Source organism: Ictalurus furcatus, chromosome 8, assembly GCF_023375685.1.
Source record: "Ictalurus furcatus strain D&B chromosome 8, Billie_1.0, whole genome shotgun sequence".
In the NCBI taxonomy this organism is placed as follows: Eukaryota; Metazoa; Chordata; class Actinopteri; order Siluriformes; family Ictaluridae; genus Ictalurus; species Ictalurus furcatus.
This window is the reverse complement of record NC_071262.1, coordinates 7555007-7572856: the sequence shown is the minus strand read 5'-3', so window position 1 is coordinate 7572856 and position 17850 is coordinate 7555007. Positions and strand designations below refer to the sequence as shown.

At 36.1% G+C, this 17850-nt stretch overlaps 2 protein-coding genes across 2 annotated transcripts in view; both read right to left on the bottom strand.

The window, feature by feature from the left end:
* Positions 1–654, bottom strand: part of cyfip2 (cytoplasmic FMR1 interacting protein 2) — a 50246-nt gene extending 49592 nt beyond the window's left edge. The window contains exon 1 of the mRNA XM_053630481.1: positions 537–654. The gene's annotated coding sequence lies outside the window, so the exon portion shown is untranslated. The remainder of the gene's footprint in view (positions 1–536) is intronic.
* Positions 655–3931: 3277 nt separating this feature from the next.
* Positions 3932–17559, bottom strand: itk (IL2 inducible T cell kinase). Its single transcript, XM_053631125.1, has 17 exons — positions 16847–17559; positions 16484–16588; positions 15710–15791; positions 15457–15582; positions 15299–15336; positions 14983–15134; positions 12540–12605; positions 12321–12375; positions 11727–11806; positions 11414–11556; positions 10889–10963; positions 8339–8507; positions 7393–7609; positions 7244–7308; positions 7017–7132; positions 6422–6579; positions 3932–4679 (listed from the first exon to the last, which is right to left on the bottom strand). The coding sequence occupies exons 1-17, from the start codon at positions 16982–16984 to the stop codon at positions 4614–4616; spliced, it is 1851 nt and encodes a 616-aa protein (XP_053487100.1). The 5' UTR covers positions 16985–17559; the 3' UTR covers positions 3932–4613.
* Between the last annotated feature and the right edge of the window lie 291 nt (positions 17560–17850).

Below are 17850 nucleotides of genomic sequence, written 5' to 3'. Positions count from 1 at the left end.
CTAGCAGCTCTAGCTTAGCATCCGTAGCGACCTCATCACACTGATACCTTCGACGTTTGAAAAAGAAACGACAGAAAATACATTTTCACCACCGTAAATGAAAAACAGCCCAAATAATGGCAAACATGTCAAATCAAACCAACAAAACAAAAACAGGACATCGATTTAACAAGAGGTGTTTGAGAGAAGCAGGGCTCCAACGCCAGTCCTCCCCTCACCCCACCCATAAGGGGAAAGGATGCTATCAGTCTCACACACCGAACCACCCAGTGGATGCTCCATTTCATAACTCAATGTTATAATCACACGCTTTCTAAAACGCCACGAGAAATACACCTACCGGGTAATGTAAATGATCTGCAATGCTCGTTCGAAGTCTAAAACGTTGATTTTCAGCACTGAAACAGCTGAGTGACGTTATGGAGAGCAGCGTTACACCACCACTAGCAGGTTGCTGCCATCGTCGCTGTCTCGTTCCTGCTCCCACATCCCTGCCTCATCTTATCATAAAAAAATGCTGGTATAAATGATCGTACCTGCAAATCGCATGTCCGCACGACAAACGACTGGACGATGATCGCGGAGCGGCGTAAAGACACGACGACGGCGTTTCGCTCTGTATCCGACAACTGATGCTCTCAGCTCTGTCGCTGTCCGCTAATCCGCCCCACACAAAGAGCAGAAAATGGCTGCAAGTGCATTTCCTTAAAGCGACAACGGCCCTTTTAGCGGCGGCGGCTGTTCCATCAGACTTTGCACATCTCTATGTGAGTCATCATGTCTGTGCTCTTTCGAGGTGTGAGCGTTTGCGCTGTACCAAAAACTTGATAGGATTATATGTTGAAATCGTGTTTATATTCACGCTACTACTTAGATGTGTATTGCAGTACTACTGCCTTCCCTGACCTCATTTACTTCCCGCAAGATCTGCAGCACTGCCAAGTATAATTCATGTCATTTTATTATTTAATGCAATATCCAAGCACTTGTTTCTTATATTTCATATAGCCTAATTCTGAGTCAATGGCAATATGTTATTGGTTGGTTGTTTCAGCAAGTGAATCCATGATGTAGACCTTTAAATAAATCCTTGGAAAAAAAAAGAAATAACTCAGCTCTCAGTATATTAGGAGTTAAGAATGTATATTGTTTTCAGAGTGTTTACAGTGAACATTGGCATGCTGCTACTGAACAATTCTCCTCCCGCTTGCTGTTGTCACAGTAACCACAGGAGTACGTGTGGCTTCAGACGGAGGATTAGGTCCACCAATCATCATTTAGAGTGTGACCAGGCCACGCCCACACAAACAACCCTATGTAAATTTGTCTCTGTTCAGCGGCCTCTTCAGTTGTGTTGCCCCGTTAAGGCTTGGAATGAACGGTCCTCCTCTCCTCAGGTGATTGGATCACCATAGCGGTACTTTTTTTTCACCGACTGGTCATTTGAGTCGAATTAAATGAATTGACTTACAGAGATGTTCAGAGTCGTTCATCAAGTGTTCAGCAATCTGATTATGCTGTGGTATAAGGCAGACAGTAAACAGCTTGAGGAGTAAAACAGCTAATAACTGTTGATATTTTGCGTTGTTGTACAATGTGCTTGCATGTATGTGTTCAACAGAATTATTTTTGACACGCAGTCAAACTATGATTCTATACCAGAGGAGTGAATCTTAGTCTTGATTGACTGACTCATGGGGGGATCAGGTTTTACACGCACACGCACACACAGAGAGAGAGAGAGAGAGAGCGAGAGAGAGAGAGAGAGTTCATGGATGGGTTCAAATCATCGATCATCAAATCAAGCATATATAAGAAACATACATACAATCTTTGTTTGATAATCATGAAGCCGGTAATGTAGACTATGGAAAGATATTGTTTTGGCTTCCACGTTTAAGTTTTGTGGTTTTATTTGCAAATCCTATCAGAAGCACTTGAACCAAAGGAAGGACTCCTGCAACAGTGACTGATACTGATTCATTAACCGTAGTGACTCGTTCAGAAAGACTGAATCGTTCACGAGCTAAATATGTCTAGACATAAGTGGACAGAAGTAGGCCTACATGTCTGAACGGTGTGAAATGCGTCTTGTGAGTACATCACTTCCGGAGGTGGTTTGAGACACACATGGCCACATTACATTTGTAGTGTGAACATTTTGCCCAGAAGGATCCGTGACAACACCAGAAGTCTACACCTAGTCACTGGTGTTGCCAGGTTCGCGGTTTTCACCCTGCTTAAGGATAGATTTGTATTATCAAGCCTCTGCTGATAACATCTAATGGGTTGATTGTTGTCTACCGCTTGGGCTTTTGCATAGGATCATATTAATTAAATGTCTATGTAAAAATCAGTCCGTACACGATCTGGTGCAGTTTTTGGTGATTCTTGCAGCCAAAATGCTTGATTTTGCTGTGTCTATTTTCAACATTTCAGATGCAGTTTGCAGAGTTTTTTGTGTTTTTTTTTTTTGTTGTTGCTGTTGTTTTTTACGGAAAACTACTTGAATAGGCGAAATTACAATTGCATGAAATTGTTTTGCACGGTCTTTCACAGTGATGTTTATTGGTAAATGAGACATTTTAGCTGTACTCATGTTCGATGCACAGGAATCAACGAGGATTTTGACTGAATGCATGTTGCCATGACATGTCTTGGCCGTAATCTCCGGTAATTTTGAAAAATGTCAAGCTCCTCCGAATATTGCCGCGTTTGCTTGAATTTGCATTAATTTCTGCAATCGTAAAATTGAGAAATCCCTTGAGAGACTGAAATACAGTCACACCAGCTATGTCTCGAAAGTGATCTCCTTATGAGGTTGAAACTCCTGTCGGACATGTTCTAGTAACAAAATGTATAATAGGCATACAGGCAGACTGTTATTATATACTGTAGGCCTATGTAATATTTGAGCATGTTTTATTTTGTGTGTATGTGTTGCTGTTGTTTTTTTAAAAACGTTCCTCTTTTCGTTTGTATAATTGTTGAAAGCACATGAACTGCGATTAGATGCGCAAAAACTCGACAAAATGCCACTCAGCCAGATCTTTTATTGAACAATTTGAGCCTGACCATTATATCAGATATCATCTGACGGCTTGGTTTGGCATAGGCTAATATTTCTGGATATTGTTTTGAAATGACATCAGTTTGTTTTTGAAAGATTTGGCAACTCTGCTACTGAGGAAATGCGAAATTAAATGTTCAAGTGTGAACACCTATCCGTACTTTACTTTACTGAGGTGCGCCGGCTCAGCAGGGGAAATGTCCTGAAGAGATTCTTTGAGTTAAGAACAGAGCTGAAGAGATTCATGGAAGATGGCAGAATGGATGTTCATGAATTTGATGATCCAAAATGGGTGATGGATCTTGCCTTCCTAGTGGACATAACACATGAGCTAAACATCCTTAACCTGAAGCTCCAGGGCCCTGATTAGCTCATCACAGCAGCTTATGAAAACGTGAAAGCCTTCTCCATAAAACTGAGATTGTGGAAATGTCACCTTTCTGCAAAAACCCTTAGCCATTTCCCATCATGCAGATCTCTTGTGGAGGAGGGCACATCATTCAGTGGTGATAAATATACATCTGCTATTGACAACCTACTGCAGGAATTTGATGTGCGCTTTGCTGATTTCAAGGCACACCGTGACACTTTCCAGCTGTTTGCAGAACCCTTCTCAGTTGATGTGGAGAGTGTCCCAAGTGTGTTGCAAATGGAACTTATTGACTTGCAGTGTAACAGTGAACTAAAAACTAAATTCAGGGAGTCACGGGGAAAAGCAGATCTAATTGGACAATTTCTGAGAGACTTACCTCCATCCTTCCCAGAACTGTTAAAAATGTTCAGTCAGTTAATGTGCCTTTTTGGAAGCACATATCTGTGTGAAAAACTTTTCTCAACAATGAACTTTAATAAATGCAAGTACCGGTCCAGGATTACTGATGCCCATCTTGAAGCTGTACTTAGGGTTCCGACTACAACCTCCATCAGGGCAAATGTATCTCAATTGTGTGAGAAGAAGAGCTGTCAGGTGATTGGCAAGAATTAAAACAAAACAGAAATTTTTATGTGTGTGTGTGAACTATTACATCTATGTTGAAACTGGTGCCAAGTTATTGTTATGGTATTGTTATGGGTATGTTTACTACTACTAAATTTGTTTAATAAAATATGTTGGTAATGGTAATATAAAAAAAAGTACATTTTGAGAATATTGCACTTTCTTGGAGTACTTTAATGCTCTTGTGGCCCACCTATGAGAAGACAGTACCAAAAGTTGCCCCAGGGAAATTTGATTTTGAGACCCCTGCTATAGACAGATATAAACATGCAAATAATTAATAGTTCTAAGAACCCAAGGCTGGGGCTATTGGTCTTGGAAATAGATGGCTACTTAATGATGCCCCCTAAAGGAGAAAAGGAGATCAGGAAATTTGACTGCACAAAAAGACATGAAGTAACCACAGGTTATTCCACCACATATAGGCAGTAGAGAAAAATCATAGATAATTGCAAAAAAAATTGAAAATAAATAAATAGAATATACAAATAAATAAAATGCTGGACTGTACATTATATTTTCATAAGCAACGTCAATAGCCTTAAATCAGTGGTCCGCCAGAGAAGCCAGTTCATGCAAGAGCAGGAGGAAGGAGGGCCGGTCTTCAGGTTTCTAATAGAAAAAAAAGAAATATTTACAACATGTAGGCTTATTATCTTATTATCAATTTTTAACAGAATAAATATATAATAAACAAATAAATTTTGTGCAAAATCCAAAGTTATGCTACTTCTCCCATACTTCAATCTTCTTCCTTGCTTTTGTTAGACAACCTTAACCAATTAGAGGATGTCACTTGCATTGCAGAAAGAGGGATATCAGAAATTCTGGAAGCTGTTCTAAGATAATAATGGGTTATTTGAATTTAAACCTAACATGTTTCATGAGCTGTTTATTGAAGACACTGCTTAGAAGGTGCTAAATTTAGGAATGTTGTGTCAACCTCTGGTTGGTTCTTGTGATGGCAGGGTATTTAATATTGTGCCAGTACAGTATATTTGAGGCTATGGTCCACCGTGGTTTAAAATTTGATGCCTTATTGTCATCTAATTACAGCTAAAGATTCTCTTGGTCACGTCTTAGGGTGCGTGTCCACTTGCAAGTTCGCCGCACAACGTCCTATCAATCAAAGGAGTGCTCTGTCAGATATGCCAGAGAAATCTGATTTCACAAAGTCTTTCAATTCTGCATATCCAAATCTAACTGTCATATGAATGCCCACAAGCGGCAAAGTGTGCACTCTATTAATTACGAGTTTCAGCAGGAAGGCACCCATGTTAGAAAACCAAGTGCCACTCCAGACGCCCTGCAGACACGTCCTGTGAGGAATAAGGTCTATTATTCTTTTGTCTATGATCGTTATAAGAATTATTTTATAAACATTTAATAAGTAAGGAATAAAACAACACCAGGTAGGCTGATATAGTAAAATAATAAACGACTAGGTAGTGCGTTACTCTGAAGTTAATTATTTTCTTATAACAACATGTCCTGAAGTGTTTTATTCCTCTTATACCACAGCAATTTGCTAACACTAACTTTTTGTTTAAGCAACAGTACATCATTATGATACATTCTATAATTATAGTTAGAAAACAGTTGTTCCCGCCCCAGGCCTTTTTTTCTCTTTTAAAATTAATGACACAAAACACAGCTTGTCACTGAAAGACAGCAAAGCAGCAGAGAAGAAATCTCCCATGTTGGTAAACATAAAGGAACAGCTTTACTTCTGACTGTTACAAAATATTGATATAAGAAATTCCTTCCAAAATGTGAAGTAAATGTTTAGTCACAAACAAATTTCACCACAAATTTCACCATAAAAACATTCCAACATAAAAGTCATTTTGTAAGTTGTAACTATAGAAAATATAATGTATTAGAATGAGCACATTGACTTAAATCTGTGATTTGCCTTGCAGTTGGAACTATGATCAGTGCTGTGCATATTTTTATTAAATTTGGTTAACACCTGCTGTGGTATAACATGAGATATTAAATGCATTGCCTATATTGCCTGTTTTCACTTGCTAAGATTATTTTTTCTGTATTGATATAGTAAAATCTATTCATGTAACAAATGTTTCCTTTTTTATTTCTTTGTTTGTAATTTATTTTTGGAGACATTCAGTAATTTTTCCTGATGCTTGGTTAGAAAACCTGAATATTGTGTTACATATTATTTGTTCTATTTTATATAAATATTGTGATATGATATTTTTGCCATGTAACTCACCCCGTGTCTGAATTAAACTTATGTTATGTGTAATTTCACTTAAACACTAAAGTCTAAGGAATAATTTTCATATAATAACAATGTCTATAGAGCACATAACTGAAATTTGTTCACATACCTCTTTCCAACACCACTGCATTAGCTGGTAAACAGGTTCTGGACAGAGTCTGGGTTTCGATAACCTTAGTCCTGCATTTAGGGATTCCACTACTTCTGCATTACTTCGGCAGTCGTAGGGCAGTCGGCCTTCACTGTACACCTCCCACATCAACACACCTGAGCCAGAGAATATAGCAAAGTACAACTCTATTTATTTATTTTTCTTTTGTTTTTCAGGCTTTACTTAAGGAAAGATGTGCTCAAGGTATAAGAGGTCAGTGTCACAAATATGTATGTGTACAGTCATCAAATACAGTTTACACCTATTTAGCTACATTATTTAACAATAAATTATCATAAAATGTCAAATTTAACACAGCCATGTAAGGGCTTTAAAACATATGGTTAAGAAAATGTTTTTTATTTATATAAAAAGGATTTGTTAATAGGGTTGGTGTTAGAATTCAGTAGTTTATGAGAACAGTTTTGTTTAATTACTATATTTTTGAAATAAAATACATAATTTTTTAAAACCTACACCATGTTGTTGTTGTTTTTTCAGATTATTTTCTTTGGTTTAAAAATATGAAACTGTGTCATCATTGTTCTCTCACCAAATGACCACACATCGGACTTGCTGCTGAACTTGTTATATCGGATCACTTCTGGAGACGACCACTTTACAGGGAATTTGCTGGTGTAGCTGGTGTATTGGTCATCCAGTACGAACCTGCAAGATGAGGCAATAGCAAGGGTACAGGGTGTGTGATAAAGCAGTGGTATTTATTTATTGCTTTTCAGAATGCAGAATAACTACGATAATAAAACTTTGCTTTCTTACCTGGTCATTCCAAAATCTGAGACTTTCACCACAAGGTCTCCTGAAACCAGGCAGTTTCTTGCAGCCTGTAAAGCACGTTTTGGAACAAATTTAGATTTCATGGTTACTGAATGACTTCTGAAGGGCAATTGTTGGAAACAAAGATTTACCAGGTCTCTGTGAATGAAATTTGAGCTCTCCAGGTAAGCCATTGCTTCGCTCACATCTACACACATGCCCAGCTGTGTCTCCTGTGAAACACAACCTTTTCTGGAGCGCAGGAATTCTGTCAGGCAGCCATTCTCCAGAAACTCAAACACCAGGTACATGGGGGATTGCTGTGTGCACATACCGTACAACCTCACCAGCTTGGGATGGGACACTTTCCTATGGTTCAGGAAGTAATGAACAGAATCAGATATAAGAAGTAGTGATGTGATCACAGTGGACAGCATGCAGGATTCCAGTAGCAATGCAGTGTGAGAATCAGTTCAGAATGTTTAAGTTTTAAACAGAAATCGTAACTAGGACGGCAATCATCTGTGCAAGGCTTCTAGTGTTTGGAGAGCATTTATGTGAAAGAGATAAAGTCAAAAATTAAGTGAATAACAAGTAATTGAATAAAGCACAAGCTTTTAAAAACAAAACCTTAATGTTTTAGTAATCCTAGACTTAGTAAATCTTAGTATATCTTGGCATAAACAAACCAAAAAACCCTGACAAACAGAAAATTTGCTTAATAAATTCCACAGCAATGTGAATGTTAACGAGCTGTGGGAAAGTATTTTAATTAATTATTATTATTATTATTATTATTATTATTATTATTATTATATTTTTTATTATTGTTTTTATTTATTTTTATAATTTATTTATTTATTTATTTATTTATTTATTTATTACAAAGCATTCATTTCCACTTTTTAATTACAGCACTACTGTATTTGTTCTTGGTGTGGGTCCTCCTGATTTTCCATTTTAATTAAACAGGATCAACAATTATTACTGCTATTATTACTAATATGTGGACAAATCAGTTTAACATTGTTCTCAGTTTAACATTTATTTTGTTCTATGGTGGAAACAGTTGGTGTGAATGACTATATCGTCACATACATCATAACCTTTGCCTCCTCTTTAAACTCCTCTTCAGACATGGCCTCTTCACGGATTGTCTTGACAGCCACCTTCTCACCATGCCACAAGCCCTCGAACACCCGACCAAACTGACCACTGCCCAGCTCCCCCCCGAGAATCAGGTCCTCCATGTCCAACTCCCACTCCTCTGGAAGGCACAGAAACACACAAACTATGAGAGCAAACAGTTTTTGAAAGTAAAATTCACTTTTAAAAAAATATCATACTACACCAGCCAGTGAATCAGTTATAGTATATTATGGTATTTTTTTTACACCTTAAAAAGCATTAAATGATGAAATACTGGGATTTAAAAAGACTTAGCGTTCAATATTTTATATTGACTATGAAAACAATGTGGAAATAACATTTTTATTTGTGTTTCATATTTCTTTGTTGTTTATTTGTTATATACAGACCCTGGAGCCTATCCCAGGGGAATATATATGGCTTTGTAACCCTTCCCAGACTGATGTATTTCAATTACCTCATCATTTCTAGATCTAAATAAATAACATTATCATTTAAAAACTGTATTTTTTGTTGCCTCAGGTTGCCTTTGTTTTATCTTAGATTTTGTTTTAATTGGAAATTGTTGGCTTTTCCAATATATTTGGACAAACAAACATTTGATCCTCTTTGAAACAGTGCCTATTAATAAAGTTGATACACTCTTTCTAATGACACATAAAATAGACATTTTGTAGTAACTTTCACAGTTTAAATAAGACTTCTAATCATTGGTACCCAATCTTGAACACCTGATTTAAATTTTATGGAGTTGAAGGTGTAATAAATGTAGGGTGTACTTACTTTCTCCATGTGACTGATCTGTTAATGTTAATTTAAACTGTGAAAGTTACTACAAAATGTAAATTTTATGTGTCTGTGTGTGTGTGTGTGTATATATATATATATATATATATATATATATATATATATATATATATATATATATATATATATATATATATATTCCAATTGATTTTTTTTTTTTTTTTTTTTTACTACACCTGGGTGACTAGGAACAGGAAATTGTTCAACCATGACTTCCTGTATATTCCGGTATAAATATGAGGAAACACATAAGCCAAATTCCCTTAGTCATTCATAACAATAGGTGAGACCAAGGAATATAGCTGTGATGTGTAGCAAAAGGTTGTTGAGCTTCACAAAATGAGAAGTTTCTTCAGCAGCACAACTGTATGGAGCCTTCATTGCCTTATTTTGTGCTTCATAAAGCGCCAAATATTCTCAATGGGAGACAGGTCAGGACTGCAGGCAGGCCATGCTAGCACCTGCACTCTCTGCTAATGCAACCATGAGCTTGTAATCCAGGCAGAATGTGGTTTGGCATGGTCCTGATCTGGATGGCAGCATATGATGCACCAAAATGTGTATATATCTTTCTGCATTAATGGTGCCCTCACATATGTGCAAGTTACCCATGCCATGGGCACTGACACACTCACATACCATGTGGCTTTTGGATCTGACACTGACAACAGCTTGGATGGTCCTTTTCCTCTTTGGCCCCGAGACCACAATGACTGTTTTGTCCAAAAACTATTTGAAATGATTCTTCGGACCACAAAACACGATTCCACTGTGCTACTGTCCAACTCAGATGAGACAGAGCCCGAAGAAGTCGGCAGTGCTTCTGAATAGTGTTGATGTATGGCTTCTGCTTTGCATAGTAAAGCCTTAACTTGCATCTGTGGATGCAGCGGCGAATGGCGTTTGCTGTCAAAGGTTTATAAAAGTATTCCCAAGCCCATGTCAGGATATCCATTACAGATTCATGACAGTTTGTAAGACAGTGACATCTGAGGGATCAGAGATCATGTGCATTCGGAAGTGGTTTTCGGCCTTGCCCTTTGCGCACCGAGATTTGACAGGATTCCTTGAATCTTTTAATTATACTGTGCACTGTAGAAGGTGAAATGCACAAAATCCCACCGATTTGTCTTGGTGGAATGTTGTTCTCAAACTGTTGGATTATTCACTGATGCATCTGTTGGCAGATTGGCGAGCCCCGACCCATCCTTGCTCTTGAAGGACTAGGCCTTTTTTGGAGGCTCCTTATATACACTATATATACATATATGATTAGACTATTGTCTCACCTGTTTCACATCACCTTTTTATTTCAACTTGTCACATTGCTATTAGTCCTAAATTGCCCCTGTCCCAACTTTTTGGAACGTGTTGCATGCATTGATTTCAAAATAAACATTTATCTTCAAAAAATTATGCAGTTGTACCTTGTCTTTATACGTTTTTTTTGTTCAAATACAAGTACATTTACAAATCACTCCTCTTTGTTTTTATTAGCATTTTCCATATTGTCCCAACTTTTTGGGAATTGTTTATATATTTATATATATATATATATTTCTTCTTTGACATACATACATACATGTATACCTGACTATAGCCTCACACCCCTACTCATGTATGTTTCTATTTTCTATTGTTACATTAGGAATTTAAAGAAGTTACATTAATTAAGAAATTAGGAATCACTACCTGATGCAAGCTCCTCAATCCTAGGAGAATTTCCTTGGCCTTGGGAGACACAGTGCCTCAGTCGTGTTATTAAACCTATCAACCACAGTGACAAGCACAATAGAACACACATTTATATGCTGTATCTGGTTCACACATGATGCAATTAAACAGTATCTGAACACATACAAACATTTTCTGAACATAATTAACTGTTTTTGCTACAAATATATCTTTTTTTGTTTTTGGTCAGTTAGTAAAAACTGATTGTGCTCTGCCTTATTACTAAATTGCTTTGGACAAAAGCATATACTAAGTGAATGACTAACTGTAACTGTAAACAAAATCATCATAGCAAACCTTTTGTAGATCAAAACTGCCTGACTGAGTAAATTGTTTTATTGAATTAAAATGATTAAAAATATAGTAACTCTATGACTGCTGACCAAACTGCTGTAGAGAGAGCTATCATTTCGAAGCTTTTCGAATTTGGAATTTATTTGCTAATTTTTACCAGCACATCCTGACAGGATATTTGCAACTCACCTGCTGCATTGTGTTGATGATAATAAATAAGCTCTGGGATGGTGCTGAATAAATATTTTTCAGCCAAGTAATACTTGGGCTCTTCATCTTCTGTCTCTCTGATCTTATAATGCTTGACCCTTGGATATTTTTCCCCATTTGACCTGTAGAAAAATATATTGATGAGATATGAATATATGAGTTACAATACAATTATGACAATGATTTTAAAGGAGTCTGAATTGTCTATTGTATTGCAGAAAGTGAGTATTATAAACAGACAAATGGAAACACACACTGATACAATAGTTTCATTTGGAATGATGTTGCTTACCCAGGAGCTTTCGTAAATACAGACACTGTGTAAACTCCTGCATGCCGGGAGTCACGCACCATGAAAGCACCCTCCTTATCCTAATAAACATACAAGAATACAAGTATGTCATAGATTACAGTGGTTATATTTACATCTTCTTTGCCTTTAAACGCAAATTCTGTGTGCAGTGAAATGTTTATTATGCTACAGTTTATGTTAGTTGCTCATTAACGGTAATTAGTTAGTTAGAAGAAGAAGTACAGTACACATACTAGAACCGGAACTACAAATATAAGTATAAAATTGTCTGTCTTCACATTCAAACCCTAACATGCGTTTCAGCCTTGACAGGAAACCTCACAACCACACTGGTTTAAAGGTTCTGGATCTCTGTTTGAACCCTACGTGCACACTCTGCAGCTGCAACTACTGCAGGCTTGCAGAAAGCCAAAAAAACAAAAAAACGTTCCTTGCTTATGTGAAAATTACCCAATAGAAACTGCACACTGTGAAAAAGGTACATCAGATAGTACCATCATTTACATTCATTTGATCAAGTTTGTTCATATAAAATAAAAACATCATTTTGTTTAGCAATTTTTGTGTATTTACCACTGCAATTAATAATTCTTCAGCTTCGGTCCGGGTTACATCTTTGTTATACCACCTATAAGAAAAATAAGGACAAGTAAATTATCAGGAATATGTTTCTCAATCTGAGACATATGTATACGCTAATAATGGAAACGGGGGTGCCAAAAATATTTCATCATTAATATTTCGAAATTTTAGATATGGTTTTAGGCATGTGATTATATATGCAATTCTTACTTAAAGTGTTCAATGTTGTTTGAAGGTTTCTCTTTAATATAAATGCAAGGCACAGTTCCAACATTTCTGTGAGAAAATAAGAGAAATAAATAAATAAAGAGCAAAAAGGAGAGGATGAGTTTTTGTACACAGTGCCTCAAGCGGTATACATCAATTGCATTAATTTACACCCACATACAATGTCATTACTCATTGGTCAGCTTGTTCACAAGTTGTAATAAATATTACGTTTTGGTGACCCAAGGGCAGCTTGTATAAAAAAAAAAGTGTTAGTATACAGTATATGAGATATGTGAATTTGTGGTTTAACACAACCACATTAAAAGATGTGTATTGATTTGTCTTGTAAATTTTTACTTCCTTAACACTGAAACCCACTAGCAATGAATAACTTCTCATTTCAGCTCATTGACAATGAGATGATTTTATTTCCAAGTGCTGATTTGATTATGGATGCATATAGAATGCTAGTTTAAATATAAGTCCTATCATCTCATGATTAAAACAGATTCTGCCAACATGGTTATTCAGTATAAGAACTTTATGGTTTTGACATCTACTTTAGCAGCAACCTAAATCATAACCTTTGAATTCCTTTAAAATAATCCTCCAACACCTTTTCAACCTAAAATCTTAATTAGTATCCTATTTAACCTAATAAATGTACCTCATCTCTACGGCATCTGTGATTACCACAGACAAGAATTTCAGCATGTTTCCTTGTAATGCTACAACTCAGCTACAATAAAAGACTAAGAGCTACTGAAGAGTCAATAGTATTTATAAATTCAGCTCTAAATTTTTATAACATCCTTTGAGTGATAATTTTCATCAAGGAGAATATATGGTTATGCATGGTCTGATCTGTCTGATCATGCATGAATCACACAAAACCTTTGGGAAAGTCCAATTGGCCTAAATAACATTTAACTATGTTTTACTCTCTTTTAAAGTTGGATAAAAGTCCACAAGAACAGCTATCTTAAAACATTCTCAAATGGTTGTCTCATCCCATTGTTAAAGTGTAATAGCTGTAGTTTTGAGTTTTGAGTTTTATATACGCTTCATGCTTGTGGTAATCACGGATATGGTACATATAAGAATAGAGATTAAAAGTTGAAAAACACTGCAATCTCCCTTTAAAGACACCTTTTTCGGTGTATTCAACCCATAAAATGCTTTTTTTGTTTATTGTGAGGAAGTAAAAAAAAACCTACAAAACTGTGAAACCCTATTTCGAAGGATCCTGCCCATTGCCCAACACAGACATGCAGAGAAATACTCTGAAGAAACAAGTGCAGAAACTCTGCAGCCCTTAAACTTAAAACATTTTCTTTTTTTCATGCCAAAGGTGCTTTCTGGTTTAGGGTCACCTCCCATAAAATAACCTTTACTCACTTACAGATCTAAAAATGTCAAGAGCTCTTTGATATAATGCTGTATCTTCGTGTAAAGATGCTACACTTCTTGATTGGAAAAGATTGAAGAAATGAAAAAGTTTTGTTAATAAATTATTTCATATATTAATATGAATGTCAGCTTCTTATATTTTATTCATTAAGCATTTTCATTATAAGGCTGAAAAGGTGGCAAACTCTTTATTACAGCTGATCAGGAGAGGATCGATATCATGCTGCAATATACAATTCACCAACAACACTGTGGACCATAATAAAACAACATAGGCAAGACCACCAGCCAGTGGTCTAGCATTTTTTTTGTTTTGTTTGTTGTTGTTGTTGTTTTTTTAATCATTATACACGAAATACAAAAAAAAAGTTTTAAAAATGATTTTAAAAAGTATAAGAGCAAAAACCATATAATCTCAATACCTTAATAAACTTAAAAGTATATTTATAATTCAGACACTTCTATAGATTCAGGAAAGAGGCAATAATTCAAATAAATTTTTTACTAGTTTGCTTATTCTTCATACCATTCACTGTAGAGCCACACCTCTAAAAATGCAGTAGGAAAAACGTTTTAAGAAAACATAATTTGATCAAATACAAACAAAATGTGATCTGATAGAAAACAATCTTTCAGGTTTAAGCCAGGAAAACACTGTTTGTCTGAACTGAATACATCTATTTTGTTTTTCTCTTTGTTTACACTTAAGTGGACACAAAGATTGCTAATATTTTACACTGTCCACAGATTATGATTTGATAACACTAGAGATCTTCCTCTTAAAATCAGCTATAAGCTCTTGTTGATATTCTGGATGTTCAATTCTAGAAAACTGGAATAAAGCAATGCAAGTAACATTGTTATTATTAATAATTGCATAATTTCTGATGGACAAGTCATTTGTGTTTAGGAAGGTATGAGTAGGCATGTCCTAATCAAGGACATTTTTCCAACTGAGAAGTCTATAGTTTAAAAAAAATTCATACCGCAACAGACATATGTGATAGAGGAATTGTATCTGCTGCATATTTACCCATCTTTATCTCTGACAGTCCACCAGTTGGTCTCAGAACAGTCTACTACAATGTACTCCTCATCTTTGTGCAGTGGGATGTCTGTGTCCTCTTGAGGGATAAAGTTCTTCAGAGCCACAACAATTCGTGTTTCTGGGCTAGAGAACCGCCGCTGTGGGACAGAGAAAAAAATAAAACAGCACAGAAATAATTCAAGATATCCAAACATTGCAGTAATCACAACTACTTTTGTTTGTCTCAAAAGGGCAAAATCTCCATATGGTTTACACAGTAAACATATCAGAGTAATAGGATTACATATTACATTGGATTTACCTCTGGGTCTGGTGTTGGAGGCAAAGGTTTTTTGGATGCTATGTTGAGAAAGGACAGATTTACAGAATATACTTGAGTTCACATAGAATTGTTTCTTATGAATATATGATTATTGTTCAAATACAGTATAATTTTCATTCAGCTGTGTTTTACTGTACCGCATCCACTAGGGTAATAGTCACTACACCCGGGTGCCAACTTCTCTGTCCTGTTACAACACCGCCATCTTCCCTCTCCCCAAAAATCAGGATGGTAGTTCAAAGCTAGGTTGTTGCCTTTTGTCTCTTCATATACAAAATATATAAGTAAGATCATTTTATTCAGATGGTTCTATATAGTACAAGTTCTATATAGTACAAGTATAATACAAGTTTTATTTCTTTTATGTTACACTCTTGAACAGCTGCTCACCCTCTTTAAGAGCTCTGACCCACTTTAGTCTGCAGTCGTTGTCTGGTGCAAACACATAAAGGTAGTAGTTATCATAGACAACCTGTAAGTAAACCAAAAAGCAATGGGGTTTTTTAATTTTTCATACATATATTAACACAACAACTGAATCTGACTAGGAATAACAGATCAGTATGATAAAAAGTAATGTACATAGATACATTGTGTATAACAAATTAATGACATGTGTCTCTTTTATGTAGAGGGAAGAGGGATTATTTACCACATTAATCCAAATAATCTAATCTACAAGCGGTCCCAAAAGTCTCCATACATACGGGAAATTAACACTTTTTTTCTAGCAAAATGTGTTCCAAAATATTTCATACTTATATTATATTATTAGTTTCAGATAGCCTTTAAGGATGCCTTTGACGAAAGAAGAACACATTGAAATCATTCTCATGGCTGGATCAGGAAGCTGTCGCAAGGTTGCGATGGACTTTAACAGGAAACGTGCCAAGCACATCACACATGACACTGTTACCAAACTTATTAGCAAATTCAAAAAGACTGGAAGTGTTGCAAACCAACTGAGATGTGAACGTTCACGAACATCCACTGATGAAGGCACAACTGACATGGTGCTGGCAAACATAGTCCTCTGTCTGTATGGGGACTTTGGGGACAACCTCTAGTTCTAAAAGCGGCAGTAAATTTGATTTTTTTTTATTCTTTTGCTGAGCTTCATCACAAATGCTCATGATATTTTACGACGGTTTACAGCACTCTCACCTGGAAAGGATATTTGTATTCACAGGGAATGGGAAGGTCACTGCGTACAGTCTCTACACACTTAATACGGGAAAGCTCGATGCAGCCCTTCTGAATTGGCTTTTTCTAAAACACCATCAAAAATGTTACATTAATTTTTATTATTCTGTGCATCACATACTGCCAATTTCAAGTTTCCAACTTTTAGTGGGAGTAAATTACAGCAGTAAATCACAGTTAAATTGACCTGTGCATAAACACAGAAAAACACACACAGGACTATCATTGTAATACAAATTATGTACATAATGGTTATAAATTTAGACTTTAGTGAAAGTTTAAGAAAGGTCTATATGCTGTCAGAATATAACTGCATTTACTCACCCCAGGCCGACGTTCAGAGTAGGTCAGATCCTCAGTGTTTAGCACAAAATATCTTTCCTTATAATTGCAAGGGGATGTTCTTCGTTTTTGCTGAGATTTCTTGTATAAGACTCCTTTTAAAATAACACGTGGGTACATGTTAGCCTGAAATTGTTGGAGGAACACTGCTGAGCTTGAGGCATAATGCTGTAAACTGTAATGTCTGTTTTAGTAACCAGTTCATATGTGAGCTTGCATCATAAACTGTGGGTTTCCGGTGAAAACTTGCACTGCAAGAACGATTTCCTTTAGTGAGGCATGTAAGATATGCAAGCACACACACACGCACACACATACACACATTAAGAAAATCAATAGAGTGAAGTGCTTTATATGAGGGGTACAGTCACAGGGTTCCTAGTTTGATCCTGAGCTCCAGTTGCTGTCTGTGTGGTGTTTCACATGTTCTCCATGTGTTTGCAAATGGTTATTCTTGGCAGTAGAGAGGCCAGTAAATGAACAATGGGTCTGGGAAAACAAGGAGGCCAAGGTTTTGAAAGGAAACTCAAACCAAAGAACCAAAGAAATCAGGACAGAAACGGTTTCAGAAGAAACCGACAAAAATCACATTTTCCCCACTTTTTTAAAGCTAAGATTTCTTTTACATCTATTAGGAGAATCATTATGAGAATTAAAGCTCTTAGGAGAATCATTGTTATAACAGTCTGTCAGGTTAATCTTGGCTTGTGGTGACATTTAAAATAAATTTATTCAAGTGAGGATTTTAACAGAAGAAATAGCCTGAATGGCACATGAATCAGATCAATCAATTCAATCAAATAATTTAATTCAAACACAAAACTACAGTAAAACTACTATTCAGCAACAGCCAGATTTCGAGTGATAAAAAGTAAACCACACTTACTCTAATTCCTGTGATTAAATATAACGTGTACAGGACACAAAAATAAATTTGCTAAGTGTTATTCTTACAGTTAAAATAACTGTGATTTAGCATTACATCA